This window comes from Thalassophryne amazonica, chromosome 6, assembly GCF_902500255.1.
Source record: "Thalassophryne amazonica chromosome 6, fThaAma1.1, whole genome shotgun sequence".
In the NCBI taxonomy this organism is placed as follows: Eukaryota; Metazoa; Chordata; class Actinopteri; order Batrachoidiformes; family Batrachoididae; genus Thalassophryne; species Thalassophryne amazonica.
In genome coordinates, this window is record NC_047108.1 from 35,783,089 (window position 1) to 35,808,339 (window position 25,251).

Consider the following 25,251-nt stretch of genomic DNA (forward strand, 5'->3'; position numbering starts at 1 on the left):
CACACAAGCTATCACTCAAAGCGGCCAAACCCCTCACGTGTTCGGATAACTGGGATTTGTTGCATAGTGAACACGATAATGAACATGATGATGTCCGAAAGACAACAAATACATATTTATTAACACAGGATTTACTCATGTGATTTTTGATCTAAGATTAATCAGAACTAGACAACTTTATTCATCCCCAAGGGGCAATTCAATTCATAGTTACTCGCCTTATTGTGTTGTCATTTCGGCTGCTCCCATCTCGGTACGGGGTCGCTACAGCGGATACAGCCAGATCCGCATTGGTAATTGGCACAAGTTTTACGCCAGATGCCCTTCCTGACTCGTTTTACCCGGAGAAACACACACACAGCTGCTGGTGTTCCAAAGAGATCACCCATCCAAGTACTAACCAGATGCTGCACAGCTTCGCTTCTGAGATCTGACGGGATCAGGCTTACACAGAGCAGACCAGCTGCAGTTACTCACCTTATTGAACTGTCTAAATAACTAGAGAACAAACAAAATAAGTAGAAGACTTCAATAACAGCATACAAACAATTGCCCTCACCCGTTAGTACCCACAGATTAGCAGGATCAACAATAAATAAATACAATATGTTTGCCTGTAAAACACTCCTTAGACTCCAAATTCAGCACAGGCCACAATCAGCCTCAGCCTACATCGCAGCATTTAACAGCCTGACAGGTGACGGAATAAATGAGTTGGAGTATCTGTTCATTTTCCTTGGGGCTGCATAATAGCGCCGCCCAGAGGGCATGAGAGAAAAGCAAGTTGAAGATGTTTCTTCAACTTGCTTCTGTTTTCCTGGCAATACTGGAAATGACAGCACCCATGGGCAGTATTTACAGTCTTTTTCAAACAATTCATTCTATGACTAATTTAATATGGTCACAATGTTTCTGTGTAGGCTCTCAGTTGTCCAAGTGGTTTCCATAGTAGAGAAGCTTGAATCTTTGACTGGACTGGGTTGCTTGACACAAGAACGTTTTGCTTCAAATCGCAGAAGCTTCCTCAACTAAAATTCTTGCTCTGCTGGTCTGACTTCCAGGGAGGGGGTCTGAGACACGCTTTGTCCCCTGTGTACAATGGGGTACTCAGGTCAAATCAGTTTCAGTCTTTTGTTCATGGTAATGAGTCATTCACATCATCAATAGACTCGTCAGGAGAGCCGTCAGTCCCATCGTTAGGGGGAACAGCTACCCTGTCATTAGGAGGGTGCTAATAAGCTTCCATTCCAGCTTATTAATTAATCAAAAACCCAGACAGAGCTTTAATTCATTTGAAAGCTTGACTCTTAGTCTTGTCCATCCAAATTGGAAGTCCCCAAAACCAGTTTTGTTATTATCTATCGTCCACCTGGTTGTTACTGTGAGTTTCTCTGTGAATTTTCAGACCTTTTGTCTGACTTAGTGCTTAGCTCAGATAAGATAATTATAGTGGGCGATTTTAACATCCACACAGATGCTGAGAATGACAGCCTCAACACTGCATTTAATCTATTATTAGACTCTATTGGCTTTGCTCAAAAAGTAAATGAGTCCACCCACCACTTTAATCATATCTTAGATCTTGTTCTGACTTATGGTATGGAAATAGAAGACTTAACAGTATTCCCTGAAAACTCCCTTCTGTCTGATCATTTCTTAATAACATTTACATTTACTCTGATGGACTACCCAGCAGTGGGGAATAAGTTTCATTACACTAGAAGTCTTTCAGAAAGCGCTGTAACTAGGTTTAAGGATATGATTCCTTTATGTTCTCTAATGCCATATACCAACACAGTGCAGAGTAGCTACCTAAACTCTGTAAGTGAGATAGAGTATCTCGTCAATAGTTTTACATCCTCATTGAAGACAACTTTGGATGCTGTAGCTCCTCTAAAAAAGAGAGCTTTAAATCAGAAGTGCCTGACTCCGTGGTATAACTCACAAACTCGCAGCTTAAAGCAGATAACCCGTAAGTTGGAGAGGAAATGGCGTCTCACTAATTTAGAAGATCTTCACTTAGCCTGGAAAAAGAGTCTGTTGCTCTATAAAAAAGCCCTCCGTAAAGCTAGGACATCTTTCTACTCATCACTAATTGAAGAACATAAGAACAACCCCAGGTTTCTTTTCAGCACTGTAGCCAGGCTGACAAAGAGTCAGAGCTCTATTGAGCCGAGTATTCCTTTAACTTTAACTAGTAATGACTTCATGACTTTCTTTGCTAACAAAATTTTAACTATTAGAGAAAAAATTACTCATAACCATCCCAAAGACGTATCGTTATCTTTGGCTGCTTTCAGTGATGCCGGTATTTGGTTAGACTCTTTCTCTCCGATTGTTCTGTCTGAGTTATTTTCATTAGTTACTTCATCCAAACCATCAACATGTTTATTAGACCCCATTCCTACCAGGCTGCTCAAGGAAGCCCTACCATTATTTAATGCTTCGATCTTAAATATGATCAATCTATCTTTGTTAGTTGGCTATGTACCACAGGCTTTTAAGGTGGCAGTAATTAAACCATTACTTAAAAAGCCATCACTTGACCCAGCTATCTTAGCTAATTATAGGCCAATCTCCAACCTTCCTTTTCTCTCAAAAATTCTTGAAAGGGTAGTTGTAAAACAGCTAACTGATCATCTGCAGAGGAATGGTCTATTTGAAGAGTTTCAGTCAGGTTTTAGAATTCATCATAGTACAGAAACAGCATTAGTGAAGGTTACAAATGATCTTCTTATGGCCTCGGACAGTGGACTCATCTCTGTGCTTGTTCTGTTAGACCTCAGTGCTGCTTTTGATACTGTTGACCATAAAATTTTATTACAGAGATTAGAGCATGTCATAGGTATTAAAGGCACTGCGCTGCGGTGGTTTGAATCATATTTGTCTAATAGATTACAATTTGTTCATGTAAATGGGGAATCTTCTTCACAGACTAAAGTTAATTATGGAGTTCCACAAGGTTCTGTGCTAGGACCAATTTTATTCACTTTATACATGCTTCCCTTAGGCAGTATTATTAGACGGTATTGCTTAAATTTTCATTGTTACGCAGATGATACCCAGCTTTATCTATCCATGAAGCCAGAGGACACACACCAATTAGCTAAACTGCAGGATTGTCTTACAGACATAAAGACATGGATGACCTCTAATTTCCTGCTTTTAAACTCAGATAAAACTGAAGTTATTGTACTTGGCCCCACAAATCTTAGAAACATGGTGTCTAACCAGATCCTTACTCTGGATGGCATTACCCTGACCTCTAGTAATACTGTGAGAAATCTTGGAGTCATTTTTGATCAGGATATGTCATTCAAAGCGCATATTAAACAAATATGTAGGACTGCTTTTTTGCATTTACGCAATATCTCTAAAATCAGAAAGGTCTTGTCTCAGAGTGATGCTGAAAAACTAATTCATGCATTTATTTCCTCTAGGCTGGACTATTGTAATTCATTATTATCAGGTTGTCCTAAAAGTTCCCTAAAAAGCCTTCAGTTAATTCAAAATCCTGCAGCTAGAGTACTGACGGGGACTAGAAGGAGAGAGCATATCTCACCCATATTGGCCTCTCTTCATTGGCTTCCTGTTAATTCTAGAATAGAATTTAAAATTCTTCTTCTTACTTATAAGGTTTTGAATAATCAGGTCCCATCTTATCTTAGGGACCTCGTAGTACCATATCACCCCAATAGAGCGCTTCGCTCTCAGACTGCAGGCTTACTTGTAGTTCCTAGGGTTTGTAAGAGTAGAATGGGAGGCAGAGCCTTCAGCTTTCAGGCTCCTCTCCTGTGGAACCAGCTCCCAATTCAGATCAGTGAGACAGACACCCTCTATACTTTTAAGATTAGGCTTAAAACTTTCCTTTTTGCTAAAGCTTATAGTTAGGGCTGGATCAGGTGACCCTGAACCATCCCTTAGTTATGCTGCTATAGACGTAGACTGCTGGGGGGTTCCCATGATGCACTGTTTCTTTCTCTTTTTGCTCTGTATGCACCACTCTGCATTTAATCATTAGTGATCGATCTCTGCTCCCCTCCACCGCATGTCTTTTTCCTGGTTCTCTCCCTCAGCCCCAACCAGTCCCAGCAGAGGACTGCCCCTCCCTGGGCCTGGTTCTGCTGGAGGTTTCTTCCTGTTAAAAGGGAGTTTTTCCTTCCCACTGTAGCCAAGTGCTTGCTCACAGGGGGTCGTTTTGACCGTTGGGGTTTTACATAATTATTGTATGGCCTTGCCTTACAATATAAAGCGCCTTGGGGCAACTGTTTGTTGTGATTTGGCGCTATATAAAAAAATTGATTGATTGATTGATTAACTAGAGCACAATAGGTGCTAATTATAGCAATTGTTTAGTCACTAGCCAATAGCAGTCTGACTCTCAGTAGGAGGGGTCTGGTTAGGTTTAAAACTCCAGCTTTTGTGGCTTCTGTTTGTTCTTCTCTTCAAGAGTCAAGACAGAAGTCAGACTACCAGAGCAAGAATTTTAGCTGAGCAAGCTTCTGCAATTTGAAGCGAAACGTCCTTGCGTCAAGCAACCCAGTCCAGTTGAAAATTCAAGCTTCTCTATTATAATATGGTCACTGCATTTATTCATTACCGTTGGGGCGGAGGTAATGTTTTCACTTGTTTTTTTGTGTACACTCTACAGCTTCCAGTTCAGAATTGGAATCAATTCTGAGTCAATTCAGAATTGATTCAGATTTCAGCTTTTGTTGCTATTTGAATTTAACACTGAAATTCCCATTTGATGTATATTTTGCATTATATCTCAATTAAAAGTGCATCAACCATTCTAATATTTGAAAAGTAGACTGGCACTCTCGACAGAAAAAAGTTTGATGTTGATCTGATCTGGTTTGTGGATTTTGTGGACATTTGATTTTAAAATTGAAAACCCCATTTGATCTATATTTTGCTTTACATCTCAACCCTGTACAAATTTGTCCAGATCTAGTCCAGATTGCAGATTTTGTGGACATTTAAATTTATCATGGGAAAATCCATTTGCTTTACATTTTGTACTATCATTCCAAAAATGCCTCTATCATTTTGATATTTGACAAAATGATATTTGACATGAAGCAGCAGCCTAGCACTCGCTGTCAACCTATACAAGTTTGTCTGAGCCGGACTTGTGGCCTATTTGATGTACATTTTGCATTATATCGCAACAAAGAATGGCCCCGTCATTCAAATATTCACATTCCAAATGCATGAACTAAATACATACTCATGATATTTAATCACATCAAATTTAGCTTATGAATAGCCACATCTTTGACCTTGAATTTTTTTCCCCAAGGTAAAAAGTTGTGGAATTGGAAACTAGTGTTGGCAGGGTTTGTGCTGTACGAGCACGGTGCTCTAGTTTATTTTGCATTACGCATTCTAACCTGCAGCTTATGATTCTAAGAAATGGGTATTTCTATTAGTGTTTAATAAAAACTGCAACATTAACAAATACAAAATTGAGGCAAAAATGTCACCCTGGGAATACATTCAACAGAAAATGAATGAGAAGAATACAACTCAAAAATTCCAACAAAAGTGGAATTTAGTGTTTGTTTGTAACTCTTTGTTGCAAAAGCAGAACTTCAGACAGACACAATTATTGTTTAATTTGAAAATTCAGTATTACAGCAAGATATACAGTAAAATGTGACATTTTGTCACAAAACAAAATCTGCCTGGAAACACATACCAAAACAACAATTTACATTGAAAAAAATACAGTACTGCGCAACAGCTCAAAAAAAAATAACAAGATAAACCTTTGTTATTTATTACAAAATATCATTCAGTGAAAGATCTTGAGGATATTTCATCTTTTAAAGTCCTGAATTTCTTTTAGGGCCCCTTCACACAGCACGAATAAGTAGTAATCAGGGCGAATCACGCGAAACAGGCCGCATGAAAACATCGAGCCGACATCAGGAGGGACACACGGTGGGGCAGGCGTGAACGATCCCACTGCAGCACAGTGCGAACAGCTGGAGCATGTGTAACCACATCGCACAAAAAAAATTAAAAATACATGCCACCCACGGGATTCGAACCTGCAATTTACAAAAACTCTGACTGCCAGCCAGAAACTTTATCACTCTGCTACCATCACTGTCCTATAAAGGTGCGAAAAATGGCTGAAATCAAGGAAATAAAAATATATAGTGTTCCCTCGTTTATCTCGAGAGTTACGTTCTAAAAATAGCCCGCGATAGGTGAATTCCGCGAAGTAGTCAGTGGTATTTTTTACAATTATTATAGATGTTTTAAGGCTGTAAAACCCCTCACTACACACACTTTCTCACTTTTCTCTCCTGTGTAAACACTCTCAAAGTTTAAACCTTAGTAGAAAAATAAGTCCAGTATTACAGAATGAAACCAAAGATCAAAACCTGTTTTCAGGCCCAAACATTTGTTTGAGAAATAAAAATAGAATGTTTTCCTATAAATAATTATGATGGCTTTTAGAACTAACAAATTTAATTTTAACGATCAACCTACGAGGTTGGACACATAAGAAATTATTAATAGTGACTGACCAGTATTTCACAGTTCCTCTGATCGTGCCTCTTCGTCCTGACGTCGCTGGGCAGCGTGTTTTTCCACCTCGGGGCAGGTGTCTTCCGAGTGAAGAACACAGTTATGGGTAGTTGCTGGCGCTCTTTTAATCTTCTGAGCGAGAAGATTCTTATAAACAGACACACGCAGAACACAATGCGCGTGCTGTTTCTTCACTCACTGCCTCCGGTGTTACCACTGCGGGACGGATGCGGGACCCGCAAGAATCCAAGTCATTAAAAAGATACAAACTTCTCTCAGTGGCCACCGAGACCATGCAGTGCTGCTGAATTCTATCCTTGCAGGCTGCTGGAGCGCTCTGCATCAAAACAGCGAGTGTAGTCTCTGGACCTGTTGCCAGATTTTGGCTGCAACTAAGCACAGCAGACAGTTAAAAAAAAGAAGCATGCAAAATTGCACTAAAAAAATCTGCGAAACAGTGAGACCGCGAAAGGTGAACCGTGATAGCAAGGGACCACTGTATATAAAAAATAAAACCACACACCATAAAAAACGTCGCATATTATTGAATCCCTCTTATCGAGCGGACAATACAAGTATGAACCGTCTGTTCCTCTGTAGATGACCCATGGCCACGGACCGGCCCAGCGCATGTGTCCAGCCCGACGAGTGTTCTGTGGACAGTGCGCGCAGGACAGACACCGCGTCATGTGGAACAGAACTCATGTGGGTGACGTGACATTCAGATCGCCTGCTGAGTGTTATGATCTGACGGTCCATTTCACCTGGGGCAGCCTGTCAATGTGTGCGCCGTGCGCTCGCTTGCTGCAGCCCACTGCAACAGCGATATGTTTTTATGTATGTCCACATGAGGACAGCAATCGGACACACGTGTGTCACAATGGACAGTTGTAAGTTCATGTCCATCGGAACATGGTACGTGTTCCCCAGCTGGGATGTCCAGAACCAGAGATCTCAACAGCTGCTGCAGTCAGAGGACACATCCCCTGTCAGTTCAGTGCACACACCGTGTCACTCTCTGTTATGTGATCTTTTTTTTTTTTCGTTATTTGTTATGTAATTGTGTATGTAGGTAGTGTACTACTTATTAATATACCTGTCCTGGCTTTGGTCTCTGTGTTTGTAATGTGACATGTCATGTGCACTGAGCCATCATTTGTGTCTCTGGTCAGCAGCTGGGAGGCGCCTCCCCACCCTGTGTGCGTTCAGACATGGCTGTCTGCCCTGCATGTGATCATGTCTGTACATACATATACGCATTTTATACAAGTGTGCCCCCCCGCATGTCATAAGTGTGGGGGGAGCAGGGGAGGAGAGGCGCGAAACACGCGCCAGACACATGCACCACATGTGTGTTGCTTTTTGCAACGCCACACTCGTGGGGGCACTTAGACAAATTTCACATCCTGCTCGAAAGTGCTGACTGTTTTCGTGCTGACAGTGCGAATGGCCACACATTTTCTAAGTGTCAGGCGAGCGGTGCTAGATGTTTGTGTGTGACACCTGGAATTTGGCCAACACCTGCCGTGAAAGGGATCGAATGGGCTCTCACAGGGCACTCTCTGTCTTTCAGCCGCTGGTGTGTGCAAATAGTTGTAGTGACACATGTATGACGCGTTGGAGGCAGCTCCGATTTGTCACGAATGGCATGCAATTCCACCTTCGTGCGCTAGTCGGCTTAAATCGTGTTATGTGTGAAGGGACCCTTAGGTTTGTCTCCAAGTCTGGTTGTATTTAATGAGGTTTTTAGAATCATGATATGATCGTATTTACAAGAACGTACACCTGCAAAGAAAAAAAGATAAATAATGGGTTTATTTAATGAAATAATAATAATGTTTAAAAAAAAACAGTGACATTAGATTTTTTTTTTTGTTGGAAGAGGAATGCTGGGACATTTCAAACTGGTTTTCACCTCCCACAGATAAGGATCTGTGGTGCCTAAAACATTTGCACAACACTGTAGATTACTACAGCAGGGTGACTTTATTTAAAACCTAAAAGGAAATGTGGTAAAAATGAAAGCGTGACTGCATGATTGGGCACCGGTGGTGTGCGGCATCGGGGCCTCAGCGTTTAACCTTCACTTGCTCACTGAGACATCGTCAGGGTGTTTTTCCTCTTGGAGTCTCGTCGTGGGAATGGCACAAAACTTTTCACCTCTCTAAAACATAACCCTGCAGGAAAATATCGCAGAGCGTTGGCTTTGAGGGGCGTGTCTGTAGTAACAGGTTCAACACAAAACCCAAAAAACATTTATACACAATTTTAACGAACAGTTCAGTGACAGAGGACTCATCCGTCCATCTTCACTAATGTTATCCACTTTGAAAATGTACGATAACAGACATACAGCTATGGAAATGCACATACAGTAAGGTACAATATCTTTCAAATTTACACACTGAACTGCTCAATATAATACAAGGATGACTTTAAAAAAAACTTCACTGTTACAGCCAGGTTTTTTGAGGCAAGTTAGGGGATGGATGAACACGTTTTCCAAGTCAAGGAGTAGGCAGTCCTCAGAAGCTGATGCCTAGTCCACACATACACAGTTGTTTTGTAAAACGTAGCTATTTCTGTGTGTTGGTCATTCACCCACAGAAAAACTCAGTTCTAGGGCATTGAAAATGGAAAACAGAGGTTTTGTCTCTATTCTGGGCTTCTGATTGGCCAACATGGCTATACGGTAATGCTGCATTCACATGCTGACTATAGAAAAACCATACTGTCAGTCACCACAGCAGAATCAGCGCTGTCTGACTCGAGGCGCTGTCATTTTTCATTCTTAACAACACAGACACAGCGATGAAGTGTTTTTTAGTGTCGTATTAAAACAGAAAGCCCTGGCTCTGGTTGTACAGATTAATTAATTTCTCTCTGTGATATCGCAAATTATTCACGTTTAGCTTATTAAAATGGGGCGACTCTCTGCACTTAAATAATCCATCCTACACTGTATGTCTTTTCTCTTCATTCTGCCACTTAAAGCCAACATGGGAATGCAGCATTAGGGTTATATCACCACTTGTTGCTTTGGAACGTGCTTGACAGCACTTTATAATGTGTTTCGCACTTTCTTATAGATAGAGATATTTATAACACAAGGTGCAAAATCCCTGGTTTTAAGAATACTAGTGTATGTGTAGACTTAGTATGAGTGAGTGAACAAGAAGGAGACTAGTGAGGGAAGTCATCAAGACACCCAGACAACTCTGAAGGAATTATAGGCTTCTGTGACTGTGATTAGACACAGAGGTCACCAACCTTGTTCCTGCAGGGCACCTGTCCTGCATGCTTTCTAACTCTTCCTGTTCCACTCCCAGGCAATGAACTCTTTCAGGTATGCTCAGCCAATCAACAGCTCGAAGTCACCATTTCATAAAAAAACAGGTGTGACTTGAGTAGGTTGAGTGGAAAACATACAGGGCAGGGGCTCTCCAGGAACAGGGTGACCCCTGGATTAGAGAAACTAGCAATAGGGCAACTATTTACTGCTGTACCACCAGTCACAGCTTCATGGTGGAGTGAAACAGACAAACCCTTGCTTCTTATTATTTTTTCCACTTACGCTTCCACTCGTTCAGGGACATTGTGGCATTGTCATGGCTGTCATCGTAGGGTTTAGGTTCGGGAAAGTCTTCAGAATCCCTCAGACTGTCAAAGTACGGGTGTTCCAGAGCCAGCTCAGCTGTCTGCCTCTCATCTCCATCCAAAACAAGCATCTTCTCCAACAGGTCAACACCTGCAAATGGACAGTGACACACAATACTGCAACTACTGGATCCAACAGCAGCATCCACCAAACTGAAAAGGTCTACTTTCAGACTGATTGCTAAAACTGATGATACAGACACTAGTTTCAGTATGCAGCAGGTTGATGTCGTGTTTTTAGAAGTGAAGGCCATTGTCAGAAAAATTTGTGTTCCATGTTCCAAAATAAGAACCACCTAATTGTTTTTAGAATAAATTATGCTCTGAATTTCAACTGAAGTGGCAGCATGGTGGCTTAGTGGTTAGAACTGATGCCTCTCAGGAAGACGGTTGTGGGATCGCTTCTCAGCCTTTCTGTGTGCAGTTTTACATGTGTTCCCCATGGGTTCCCTCTGGGTGCTCTGGCTTCCTCCCACATCCAAAGACATGTAGGTTAGGTGACTTGGAAACTCTAAAGTGTAATTGAATATTTACACCTACTGACCCTTTTTTTGTCAAAAATTTGGGGAAACAACAAATTTTTTGGCCTTTTTTATGATCTTTATTTGCCTTTTTTGTAGCCTTTTACACCGGTTATATTTTAAAGACATTTTTCAAAAATATAATCAAGATAGAGTCCAAACTGTGTCATTTAGTAGTTGCTTTGGTTTGCATTTGTCTTTGGAAACTGAAGAACGCTAATGCCAACATGTTAGCAAAATGTTCTTCAAAGATACCACAACTAACTTAATGAAGATTAACTTACATTACTGGTGAACTCACCTTTTGAACTGGCTCTGGGGAACAATAGTGAGAAGTCTTTTCTGGGATAGCGAGGAAGAGCCTTCACATAACTTTTTGCCTGTTTTATGGAAACCAAACATACATTAGACATTTTCAATAAAAGCATTGTAAGCATAGCAGATATACAAAAATAAATTCTGTCCCCAACATTAACAGCTCATATCAGTAGCTGTTGCTCTCTGGGACATCCTGTGAATTTGTCAGATCCCAATGAAGTTACTAGACATTATCGCCAGCCAGTACACAGATACTGTGAGTGCTGTGCAGAGTGGAAGCCGCGACGCAGTTTTTCCTCAGTGAAAACTAGTGATTGTCAGGGATGTTGTTCTGGCTCCTACACTATTCAATGTTTGGCAGCTGGTCTGCTCTGTGAAGCCTGATCCCAAGAGATCTCAGAAGCTAAGCAGTGCAGGATCTGGTTAGTACTTGGATGGGAGACCTCTTTGGAACACCAGTGGCTGCGTGTGTTTCTCCAGGTAAAATTAGAGTTGCGTCAAGAAGGGCATCCGGCGTAAAAACCTGTGCCAAATACCAATGCGGATCTGGCTGTATCCACAGTGGTGACCCCAAACAAAACGGGAGCAGCTGAATGGACGACAACAACACAATTGAATGTTTGCATGGACTGGGTGTTGGGTAGGGTTGTCAAAACCAGTGAATTAAATGCTTTTGTTCGCGAGGAAAGATTTACTGACCTTTACTTCACGGATGACGCTGTGATGGATACTCTGATTTCAGCAGTCATGAAGCTGAGTCAGGAATCAAAGTGTCTGGGCTTGAGATTGTCCTGGATCAAGACTAAGGGCCACATCACACTTAGTGCGAATGAGCATGAATGAAGCGCGAATCAGTTCGAATGGGAAAAACAGCCAAAATTCGAGCTGCATTCGTGAGGGAAAGATATTCGTACAGCTGTGGATGAACGGTGTGAATGATTTGCGCATATTCGGAGTGCAGCAGCTCCCAAAGCCAGGTCAACGACACAGAGTGCAGGTCGAATGCAGAGACAACACAGCACGAAACATGAGAAAATAAAACAAAATAAATAAAAAGACAAAGAATAAAAAGAACACAGCATGAAACCCCAGAATAAAGCAGGAATATGCAGAATGCACCTTCAATGCCATATGTGCCACTCAAGGTATGTAGTGGAAGGCAAGCAAGGGGAGAGGCATGGCGGAGTGAGCACTGTGGTCTGCTCTTCTAAAGACCTGCCGTGACCCACTGCTGGACGTCGAATGACATCCAACCCATGAACTGAATACAGATCGGTTCATGGGTTGGATGCCCCCTCCCCCGTTGCACGCACTCCCTTTCCCTCTCTCTTTCTCTCTCACTGGGCATCAGCTGTGTAGCAGATAGGCAGATGCCCTGCTGACCAGACGGGTTCATGCATGAGTGCTAAAGATGATATGTGTGCACACACACGCGCAGCGGATGATTAAAACATCCAGTCTGATGCACATGCAGTGGTTCGATAAGCTGTTCTGACCACACACATGCACAGCGGGGTGTGTGGATGATCCAGCCTCATGCATACGCAGCAGTTCGATCAGCTGTTATAAGCACATGTATGCGCAGCTGAGTGAGCATGTGTTGCAGCCTCACGCACGTAGTGGTTTGAGCAAATGAGGGAGCCCACGCCTTCCTCTCTCCATGAACTGACTGCACTGTGGTTCACGTGTGTGCCCTGGCAATCAGTCAATGCTTCAGAATGTGTGGAGCTTGCGATCATGTGCTACGTGCCGTGATGTGCAACGAGGCGTTGCACCATATAAGAATTCTATTTCGTAGTGGACAAGGCATTTGTGAGCTGATGTTGGCAGCTTACAGCGCTGCCAGTATGAGAGGGTGGTCACCACAGGCAGCAGCTCCTGCTGGTGTTTTGAGTATATTTCTTATTGTTACATGGGAAACAAGGTACCAGTAGATCAGTAGATTCTCACAAATTCAACAAGACCAAGCATTCATGATATGCACACTCTTAAGGCTATGAAATTGAGCTATTAGTAAAAAAAAGTAGAAAAGGGGGTGTTCACAATAATAGTAGTGTGGCATTCAGTCAGTGAGTTCGTCAATTTTGTGGAACAAACAGGTGTGAATCAGGTGTCCCCTATGTAATGATGAAGCCAGCACCTGTTGAACATGCTTTTCTCTTTGAAAGCCTGAGGAAAATGGGACATTCAAGACATTGTTCAGAAGAACAGCGTAGTTTGATTAAAAAGTTGATTGGAGAGGGGAAAACTTATACGCAGGTGCCAAAAATTATAGGCTGTTCATCTACAATGATCTCCAATGCTTTAAAATGGACAAAAAAAACAGAGACGCGTGGAAGAAAACGGAAAACAACCATCAAAATGGATAGAGGAATAACCAGAATGGCAAAGGCTCACCCATTGATCAGCTCCAGGATGATTAAACACAGTCTGGAGTTACCTGTAAGTGCTGTGACAGTTAGAAGACGCCTGTGTGAAGCTAATTTATTTGCAAGAATCCCCCGCAAAGTCCCTCTGTTAAATAAAAGACGTGCAGAAGAGGTTACAATTTGCCAAAGAACACATCAACTGGCCTAAAGAGAAATGGAGGAATATTTTGTGGACTGATGAGAGTAAAATTGTTCTTTTTGGGTCCAAGGGCCGCATACAGTTTGTGAGACAACCACCAAACTCTGACTTCAAGCCATAGTTCACAGTGAAGACAGTGAAGCATGGTGGTGCAAGCATCATGATATGGGCATGTTTCTCCTACTATGGTGTTGGGCCTATATATCGCATACCAGGTATCATGGATCAGTTTGGATATGTCAAAATACTTGAAGAGGTCATGTTGCCTTATACTGAAGAGGACATGCCCTTAAAATGGGTGTTTCAACAAGACAATGACCCCAAGCTAGTAAACGAGCAAAATCTTGGTTCCAAACCAACAAAATGAATGCCTCGCAGATGTGAAGAAATGAAAAACTGTGGTTATACAACTAAATACTAGTTTAGTGATTCACAGGATTGCTAAAAAAGCAGTTTGAACATAATAGTTTTGAGTTTGTAGCATCAACAGCAGATGCTACTATTATTGTGAACACCCCCTTTTCTACTTCTTTTTACTAATAGCCCAATTTCATAGCCTTAAGAATGGGCATATCATGAATGCTTGGTCTTGCTGGATTTGTGAGAATCTACTGAATCTACTGGTACCTTGTTTCCCATGTAACAATAACAAATATACTCAAAACTTGGATTAATCTTTTTAGTCCCATAGCACTACTATTATTCTGAACACTACTGTATATGGTGTCCATATCATGATAGGTGTATTACAGCTGTCACATTCCGTTCAGCTGTGTTGGGGTGCCCCATGTCGTGCCTGTGATATGCATAGACTCGCTATGGAGCAGCAGCAGGATGTGGCGCACTTGCACGCCATGTTCCAGCTGTGATGATCATATTAGTTCACATACATTATCTAATCCATGGGAGGGAATGACAATGTATCTGTAAGGTTTATCATGGGTATGACAGCCCCTTCAGATGTGCGTGCTGTGCCGTGGCTCTGAGACACATTGACCTGCAGTGACACATGGTGCTTCTGGTTTGATGAGAATGCGTGCCACAGACATTGCACATGACAGTATTTGGTTTGCGCTCCCTGAACGGGATCCAATGGAGGTGCACACACGGCTCATCCGTGCCACAATGGGGACAAGCGAGCAGGCCTTGCCATGCCTGACCATGGCGACTTGCCCTTGAACGTGATCAGACTGTTCCAAATTCTGTTTTGACGCCAACAGGATGTAGTCACACTGTGATCAGACTGCACTCTGACCGCTGTTCAAGCTTTCTCCATTTCGAACATAGCTCGACAGTGGTGTGCATGTGCATTACATTTGGGCTGGCCGTGCAATTTTGCCCGACTGTGTGGCATGCACTCAAGAACGCTGTACGAGGATTTCGAATCCTGCTCGCATTTGCCCAACTGTAGTTTGAATGCCCATTCATGCGGCATTCGGGCTTATTCGTGCTCTAGTGACAGGGAGGTGCGTGAAGGCACGGTCAAGACAATCGGCCAGGATTCGACGTGCTCGAACAATTCCAACAGCCCCTCTGATGCTCTTCACCTGCTTCACATTGCGTACAAATTGCCATATGAATATTACGACTGCAGTCACATGGCGGTATGGTTGCACTTCTATCGCAGTTCGATTGTTTTCCAACATGCATGCAACATGAATGTAGATTGCATGTGCTCTGGCCGCAGGAATGTGCCGATTGCTGTAAGAATGCTGTACGAGGTGTTGGAATATAGCTTGAATTTGCCTGAATGTGGCTCAAATCCTCATTCGTATGGCATTTGGGCTCATTTGTGCTCTAGTGTTACGGGGGTATAAGATTCAGGCTTTTAATGACTTCCTGAGCTCAACCATCAGGAATGTATCTGTATGTGGTGAAAGTGTTGAACTTGTGAAGCTATTTATACTTATCTCACCAATGACATACATGTATCTGTGTCCTCAGCCTTTGAGATAAAGACGCACCTGGAAAGAGCTTTTGGAGTCATGAGGTCACTGGACAGAGATGTTTGGTGATGCAGATGTGTTTGCAGGACAGCAAAGATCCAACTTCTATGGGTCCTTGTGCTACATGTCTATGTGGTTGTGAGACTTGGATGCAAACCAGTGTCCAAAGCTGATGACTGGATGACTTTGGTAAAAGGTTTCCTCGGAGGACTCTTGGGTTCAGCTGGAATGACTTTGTATCAAAAGATCAATTACTGAGAGACTAAGATGAGGAGTATCACTCGAGGGAGCGTCAGTTTTGACATTTTGGGCATGTGGCACGTTTCTATGTGCATGACCCAGCACATAAGTGCCAGACCGTTGAGGACCCCAGTTGTTGGCGAAGGCCAAGGGGATGCCCAAGGTTCACCTCCCTGCAGCAGATAGATGGTTATTTTAGAGATGTGGGGATGGACCAGTTGTCTGCCTGGGTTGGTTGCCATCCAGGACCCAAGGCGGCTCCGTGGTGTCGTGGATGAAGCAAAGCGCAGCACCGGTGCATGCTACCAGACTTGACTTGAGTCTGGCTGTAAAGTTGGATATAAGACCTCATATTTCTGGAGAAGACAGGCATCATTTCTTTGCCATTTAGGGTGATTAAAGCTTGTATCAAAGCAGAAGTGAAATTCGCTGTATATAAACCATGTATGCGGTCAGCTTGAGGCTTTTCTAAAAAGGGAGATATTCATTTATTCATTTTCTATACCAGCTTATTCCAACTAAGGGTCACACGAGAGCTGGTGCTGATCCCAGCGGTCATGAACATATACAGTTTGCCAGAAGTCACATGGGAGACTCAAGCACGGATTTTTCTTGTTTGAAAAGCTTCCTTTGTTCCAATCCACTATGAAGATATACGAGTATAACTGGTAATGCAACAGACAAAACGGCACTATGCCCATTTCTTAATGAATGAGATAAATGAAGTCCAAGACATATTTTGTGACTTGGAAATTCTCACGTATCCATCCCCTGACTTGTCTCCAGAAACCTGGCTGCAAAAGTGATGCTTTAATCAAAATATTTATCATTATGTTACTTTGTCCAATTATGTCCCTTAAAATGGAGGAACTCTAGAAATATGTCTGTAACGCCTTAATGGTTAATGCAATATTTCTGTTCAACCCCTTGAATGGAAGCTACAAGTTAATTCTGATTGTTTAATTTCATCTACACTGCTGTATTCCTAGCACAGCGGCTTAGTGGTTAGCACTGTTGCCTTACAGCAAGAAGGTCGTGGGATCACTTCCCACCTGTGGCCTGTCTGTGTGGAGTTTCGTGTTCTCTCCATGTCTGCATTCTCAGACTTCCTCTCACATCCAAAAACATGCATGTTAGGTGAACTGGAAAACTTTAAATTGGCCGTAGGTGTGGGTGTGAATATGTTTGTTTGTCTATATGTGTCCCTGACAGAGTGGCGTCCCGTCCAGGGTGTACCCAGCCTGACGCCTGACTATGACTGCTGGGATAGGCTCCAGTGCCCCCTTGACACTTAATTTGGCATGTAGTCTTGTTTGTGGGTGGGCAATAAAGGGGCAAAAAGAAAGAGCATATGATGCAAATATTTTACTTCCGGGGACAGCCCCATTATCATTATTCACATTAAATCTCGCTAAAACTTACCGACACAACAGCCCCATTTGGGGAAGTGATGGTCTAGTGGTTAAGTGTTGGGCTTGAGACCAGAGGATCTTCTGTTCAAACCCCAGCCTGACTGGAAAAATCAAAAAGGGCCCTTGGGCAAAGTCCTGAATCCCCAAGTTGCTCCTGGTGTGTCATGAGCACCTTGCTTAGCAGCACCCTCACATCGGTGTGTGTGTGTGTCTGTGTGAATAGGTGAATGTGAGGCATAATTGTAAAGCGCTTTAAGTGTCTGATGCAGATGGAAAAGCGCAATATAAATGCAGTCCATTTGCCTTGTCTTCCCTTCTCCACTGGGAACCGAAAAAACCTGTACTTTTCACAAATGCTTCGGTGACTGCAGCCTAAAACAAAACAGTACACCATCTTTCCATGTAAAGTGATGCTGTGTTTGTGTTGAGCACTGACAGGCTGTCCCCGGGAGTGGTCAATCAACGGCCTCGGAGGATGTTCATTCAGTTGTTTAATTTTGTAGAAAAAAGCAGATCACAGACATGACACAAAACTAAAGTCATTTCAAATGGCAACTTTCTGGCTTTAAGAAACACTATAAGAAATCAGGAAAAAAAATTGTGGCAGTCAGTAACGGTTACTTTGTTAGACCAAGCAGAGGGAAAAAAATATGGACTCACTCAATTCTGAGGAAAAAAATTATGGAATCATGAAAAACAAAAGAACGCTCCAACACATCACTAGTATTTTGTTGCACCACCTCTGGCTTTTATAAAAGCTTGCATTCTCTGAGGCATGGACTTAATGAGTGACAAACAGTACTCTTCATCAATCTGGCTCCAACTTTCTCTGATTGCTGTTGCCAGATCAGCTTTGCAGGTTGGAGCCTTGTCATGGACCATTTTCTTTAACTTCCACCAAAGATTTTCAATTGGATTAAGATCCGGACTATTTGCAGGCCATGACATTGACCCTATGTGTCTTTTTGCAAGGAATGTTTTCACAGTTTTTGCTCTATGGCAAGATGCATTATCATCTTGAAAAATGATTTCATCATCCCCAAACACCCTTTCAATTGATGGGATAAGAAAAGTGTCCAAAATATCAACGTAAACTTGTGCATTTACTGATGATGTAATGACAGCCATCTCCCCAGTGCCTTTACCTGACATGCAGCCCCATATCATCAATGACTGTGGAAATTTACATGTTCTCTTCAGGCAGTCATCTTTATAAATCTCATTGGAACGGCACCAAACAAAAGTTCCAGCATCATCACCTTGCCCAATGCAGATTCGAGATTCATCACTGAATATGACTTTCATCCAGTCATCCACAGTCCACAATTGTTTTTCCTTAGCCCATTGTAACCTTGTTTTTTTCTGTTTAGGTGTTAATGATGGCTTTCGTTTAGCTTTTCTGTATGTAAATCCCATTTCCTTTAGGCGGTTTCTTACAGTTCGGTCACAGACGTTGACTCCAGTTTCCTCCCATTCGTTCCTCATTTGTTCTGTTGTGCATTTTCGATTTTTGAGACATATTGCTTTAAGTTTTCTGTCTTGACGCTTTGGTGTCTTCCTTGGTCTACCAGTATGTTTGCCTTTAACAACCTTCCCATGTTGTTTGTATTTGGTCCAGAGTTTAGACACAGCTGACTGTGAACAACCAACATCTTTTGCAACATTGCGTGATGATTTACCCTCTTTTAAGAGTTTGATAATCCTCTCCTTTGTTTCAATTGACATCTCTCGTGTTGGAGCCATGATTCATGTCAGTCCACTTGGTGCAACAGCTCTCCAAGGTGTGATCACTCCTTTTTAGATGCAGACTAACGAGCAGATCTGAATTGATGCAGGTGTTAGTTTTGGGGATGAAAATTTACAGGGTGATTCCATAATTTATTTCTCAGAATTGAGTGAGTCCATATTTTTTTCCCTCTGCTTGGTCTAAAAAAGTAACCGTTACTGACTGCCACAATTTTTTTTTCCTGATTTCTTATAGTGTTTCTTAAAGCCAGAAAGTTGCCATTTGACATGACTTTAGTTTTGTGTCATGTATGTGATCTGCTTTTTTTCTACAAAATTAAACAACTGAATGAACATCCTCCAAGGCCGGTGATTCCATAATTATTGCCAGGGTTATAGAAAATGAATGAATATATTCCTCCGGTTCACTGGCACTGTACTATTCATAGACTTTCTGCATGGGATCCCACAACATATTTTTACTCTTTTCTTTAAAATTCTTCTACCCTGTCATCAACTAAATGTAGCATAGTCCAAGAGTTACATAACAGCCAGCAACACATTTTCGTATCAATTAGGTTCAGGGGTTAAACAAGTTGAATTGAAAATGTGGGTCAGAGAAGTTCATCATAAACACACTGTATGTCTGGATATATCAAAATACATTTTAACATCCTGAAAAAATGTCTTACCTCTGGACTGTCTAGCTTCTGGATAAATTCTAGTCCAGGTACTCCAGTTACTTTCATGATCTGAGTCAGCTGGTCCATATCTGATCATAACGGGGATGATAATTAAGTAAACAACAGTAACTAGAGCTGGAGCTAGAACTGGTTCTTCAGGGCCCCTTCACACATAACATGAAAGACACAGAAACCAGAAGACAATCCGTGAACCAAGAACGAAATCGCGAATCATGAAACATTCCTCCTGCTGTCGGGAGGGACGCATGTTCGGACAGGTGTGCACGATACACCGGCGATGGTTTGTGCATGCTCTTGTACATACATGAACACAGTGCAAGCAGCTGGAATGTGTGAAACCACCTCGCACCGCTGCTGTGAAAGAAAAAATAAAAATTCACACACCATTAAAACACACTGCAATTTATTGAATCCCTCTTATCGAGCGGACAATACAAGTATGAACCATCTGTTCCTCTGTATATGATCCATGGTCACAGAAGTACAGTCATGAAATGACATGAATGAAGCAGTGCGCTCTCATTATGTCTTATTATGTCCAGCTGGGTATATAAATAATTACTACAATCACCGGAAACTGATAGAACAGATATTGGTGTATAATTAGTGAAAATCACTGGATGATAGTGGATTGATATAAACAACAAATAAAATCGGATGCAATACAGAACCCTGCGGTTAAATAACCCTGGTTAAATGCAAAATAAATGTCACTCGCAGGATTTGAACCTGCAATTTATAAAAGCACTAATTAACAGACGGAAACTTTACCACTGTACTACAATCGCTGTCTTATATTGGGAGCGTAAAATGCCTAAAAGAGGAGATTTTCGTCGTCTTTAATTACGGTGACAAAAGCGCCATAATAACTGCCCAAATGACGTATTTTTTCTGATACGTGACTGAAAGTGGCATATTTGTCACACTGTTGACTTTTACCTGCGGCGCGCCGCTCACAGGACACCCGTATCCTGTCAGACAAACGTGACATTCAGATCGCCTGCTGTGTGTCCACATGAACTGACGGTCCGTTTCAGTTAGTAGAGCCTGTCAATGTGTGCTGTGCGTGCTCTCCAGCCCGTCACAAAAGCGACATATGTTTTTATGTATTTCCACATGAGGACAGCAAGCACACACATACGTTACAGTGAACATTTGTAAGGTCCTGTCCGTCAAAACACGTCCAGGACCAGAGATCTCAATGCCCCCTGTCCGTTCAGTGCACAGACCAAGGTGTTGCTCTGTGATCAGACGAAAGGCATCTTGCTTTTTTTGGGGGGGGGGGGGGTTGCGCAGCTCCGATTTTTCACGACTGGCATGCAATTCCTTCTTCGTGCGCTAATCGTGTTATGTGTGAAGGGGCCCTTAAGAGAAATACTTTCTTCTTGTTAGTGGAAAATGGCTAAAATCTCCCCTGAAAAGTACAAAACAGAGCTACTACACAGGTTCATTTCAAAAAATTACAAAACTTTTTTTGACATGTATTTCACAAAGTGAAAAATGTATATTTTCTAGACTCATTACATATTAATTTGAATGTTTCAAGCATTTTTTCTTTTAAATTTGACAATTATGGTGTACATCTCCAAAAATACAGAAAATTTGTATCTCAAAATATTAGAATATTTCCTCAGATCAATAAAAACAGAAGATGTAAGGCAGAAATGCCAAACCTTTGAATAGTATGTTCATTTGTGCACTCAAAATTTGGTTGGGGCTCCTTTTGCACAAATGACTGTATCACTGTGGTGTGGCATGGAGGCTATCAGGCTGTGGCACTGCTGAGTTGTTGTGGAAGCCCAGGCTGCTTTGACAGCTGCCTTTAGCTCATCTGAAGTGTTGGGTGTAGTGTCACTCTCATCTTCCACTTTACAATACTTGCATATGGGGCTAATCAAGTCCAGTAATTCCATGGTCAACAAACCAGTTATTAGTAGTTTTGGCACTGTGGGCTGGTGCCAAGTCCTGCTGGAAGAGCAAATCAGCATCTCCAAAGTTTGTCAACAGATAGAAGTATTGAGTGCTCTAAAATCTCCTGATAGACGGCTGTGTTGACTTTGGAGTTGATAACACACAGTTGACCAACACCAGCAGATGACACGGCACCCCAAATCATTACTGACTGTGGAAACGTCACCGACTTCAGGCAACTTGGATTCTGTTCCTCTCTACTCTTATTCCAGAACCTTGACTTCAAAATTAGATTCTAAATTTACTTTCATCAGAAACAAGGATTTTGGACCACTGAGCAAAGGTTCAGTTCTTTATCTCTTCAGCCTTGGTAAGACACTTCTGACACTGTGTCTGATTCAGGATTAGCTTGACATGAGGAATTCAACATATGTAGTCCATTTCTTGGACACGTCTGTGTGTGGTGGCTCTTGGTGCACTGACTCCAGCTTCAGTCCATTCCTTGTGAAGCTCCCACAAGTTCTTGAATCAGTTTTGCTTGATAATCTTCTCAAGGCTCTGGTTGTCCCTGTTGCTTGTGCATCTTTTCCTGACACACTTTCCTCCTCCAGTCAACTTTCAGATCAGTTTTTTTTTTTTTTTTTGTCAAACAGTTGGGGGAACAACTAATTTTTTGCCCTTTGTTATGATCTTTATTTTCCTTTTTCGTGACTTTTACACCTGTCATATCTTTAAAGACATTATATATATATATATATATATATATATATATATATATATATATAAAACACAAAGCCAGCACAGGTACAAAGCAGATGAAAGGATACAATCTTTCCCTTTAAAAAGGGTTTTTCCATTTATCATTTCTGCCATGATACAGCCAACAGACCAGATGTCCACTGGAATACACACCACAGAAAGTAAAATCAGCAACAACAAAATCAGAATACACATCAGTGACAACACCTCTGATCAGTTCTGCAGAAATGAGAAACGTAGCATCTGCCAAAACAAACTTCCTATTCATGAATGTGAAGTGAAGTATTTATTTATTTATTCCAGGAAGTAAATCTATAGTCATACAACCCTCTGAAGGTTATAAACCTGCCAAGGTTTCTTTCTGTGCTAAATTTAATTTTTATGGATGCTTAATTCTGTCCACAAAATGAAAACTACCATATTTTCTACAGTACAAGTTTCACCTGGACAAAAATGCTTCCTTAAGAGAGAGAGAACAGCATATATAAATCATACCAGAGCAAAAGTCGCATTTACCACTTCATGCAACATTTATTATATAAGGCACACAAGGTGTTAAGAAGCAAAGCATGAATAAACTGCTTCTTTAATCCATTGAACAGAAGCTCATATGTGAGGTTGAACTGGACAATCCAATTAAACATTTGAACACTCATTTGTAGTACATTTGTAAAAGATGTGGAAATTCGGGAAATTTAGCCAGGGTGAAAGCATGTCGAATGTCCCACCCAAACGCAATCAGAATGTTGCAAATGCTGTTTTCACACCATCCGATTGTTTCAAATGCAGTCAGACAGCGGTCAGACTGCACATTGACTGCCGTACGATGGTTGTTCCACCTCGACTGTGCCAAGACCATTTTGAACATGAGCAAAAACATTTGGAGTGGCCACTCGAATGGGCCGAACTATTTAGACTGCTCTGAGAATGCTGTCCGACGTTTTCCAAGTGCACCTTGATGCTTCCCGACTGTGGGTTGATTTTCATTTGGGTGCCATCCGGCCTCATTCAAGTTATGTGTGATGAGGGTCTTAGAAGGAGATGAAGAAGAAGAAGGTAGCCTTCGCTAATATATAATTAACCTAAGTAACTGGGACAACTTTTTATGATCAGACTGAATTTCGAGTCTGTGTACGCACTGTGAAGTCTGCTGTTTGGGAATGTTCCGCTTGATGATGGATTATCACATGTGGATCAGATGATCTGAGCCCATTAACAGTGCAGACTCTGCTGTTTGGGAAAAACTCCAGTTTCGGTTGTGGAGTTCTGTTCAAAGTAGAACATTTCTCGAAGTGAATGTCCAAGAAAAAGGTGAGTCCATTGCAAACCCAGCTACCGTGGTGTTTAGCCGTTATTGTTTATGTTCGGTTTCTCTGCTGTGCGCTGCAGCACTGCACGGGAACATTCCTCCATTTAATCAGCTCTTACTCTGTTGGTGTCTGCGAAATGTATTTTATGTCCAGAGCCCTGAAAAGCTTAAAGTAGTGACACCATCACGATCGCACATAAAACAAACACTTTAAGTGTGACCTGACTCAGTTTTAAATTCATGCTTAAACTAATGGAGCCATGGTACCAGTGGTGGGCACAGTTCCGCTAATCCGCGATCCATCAATTAGCAAAGCTAACTTTTTGTTAGCAGATTAGCTTTTCAGATAACTTCTAAAACCATCAGCAGATCAATTAGCTTCCACTAAATTTAGTTCTGCTAACTTTTAGTCCGCTAACATTTTCTTTTTGCTGGCATAGTTAGTAAAGCTGAACGGTCAAAAACGTGTAAAGCCTAAAATCATCGGCGGCAAAGGAATTTACATTCACACAGTATGTGAGCAGCGGTCTGGGCCTCCGACAGTGTACCAGAGTCAATACTAAAAGTTAGCAGTTAGTGGTTAGTTACAATTTCCGCAAATTTTTTTAGTGTTTTAATCGGTTTAGCACTATAAAAAAATGAACTTTTCAGTTAGCGGATTTGTGGTTATCGAAGCTAACTTTTTGGTGTGCACACCACTACCTGTTACAAAGTTTACCGATCTCTGGTTTTTTAAACAAAACAGACAGTTTAATGTTGTGTTTCTCATTTCTACTGTAGCGTGTTGCATGACCACTGAAACTACTAAAAAAAAGAAAAAAAACCAAAACAAAACAAAAAACAAATGCAATATGTACTTCAGAAAATACGATAATATCAGAGACCCTGAAAAAAAGTGCAATGACAGCTGACAAAGTGACTGTTACTGACAGACTGCTGCTTCAAACACTGGCAACATTGCAACAAAACAGCTGACCCATTAAAGCCACTGTGAAGATAAAGCCATGCACCGGACTTGGAGATTGTCACATGACAAGCAGCACACAGTTACTGCAGTGAGGACAGAGGTAAGATTATGTAACAGCTACGATTGTCTTGCCAGTCTGGGTGTAGTGCATCCAGTTCAGAATGACCTCTGGGGCCCGGTACCAACGCGTCACCACGTAGCCCGTCATCTCAGCATCAGTACTGCGAGCCAACCCGAAGTCCAAGATCTGCATGGGCAACAAAGACCCTGATCACAATTTAAAAGATGAACACAGACTGAAACAGGCCTCTACAAAATTCACATACTGCTCAAGGTATTATACTATGTCCTCATAGAACATAGAAAACATAACAATGCACTTATATTACTGGAAATAGAATAAACACTGTAACACAAACAACTGACAGCAATTTATTTAAACATCTTGAAAACAACTGCATAAGTACATACTCATAACCGTTCTTTTAACCTTTTTTATGGTTCCTACACATTTTCTATTTCAAAATTCCACACGTCACAGAGATTTCACTGTACAAACAACTACACATTTATTTAAATAAATTATTTAAAAACCCAACTGGAAACATGTACTGTACGACACGTTGTGGCATATCACCATATAAAATACCAAGTTATGACATATAATA

The 25,251-nt window shown here is 41.6% G+C and overlaps 1 protein-coding gene across 1 annotated transcript in view; it reads right to left on the reverse strand.

Moving 5' to 3' along the window:
* Positions 1-8,150: 8,150 nt before the first annotated feature.
* Positions 8,151-25,251, reverse strand: part of mapk13 (mitogen-activated protein kinase 13) — a 94,784-nt gene continuing 77,683 nt past the window's right edge. The window contains exons 7-12 of the mRNA XM_034171991.1: positions 24,716-24,830; positions 22,376-22,447; positions 19,626-19,705; positions 11,026-11,104; positions 10,121-10,294; positions 8,151-8,723 (exon numbers count right to left, since the gene is read on the reverse strand). Coding sequence (XP_034027882.1) covers positions 8,638-8,723; positions 10,121-10,294; positions 11,026-11,104; positions 19,626-19,705; positions 22,376-22,447; positions 24,716-24,830 — 606 coding nt within the window. The 3' untranslated portion in view covers positions 8,151-8,637. The remainder of the gene's footprint in view (positions 8,724-10,120; positions 10,295-11,025; positions 11,105-19,625; positions 19,706-22,375; positions 22,448-24,715; positions 24,831-25,251) is intronic.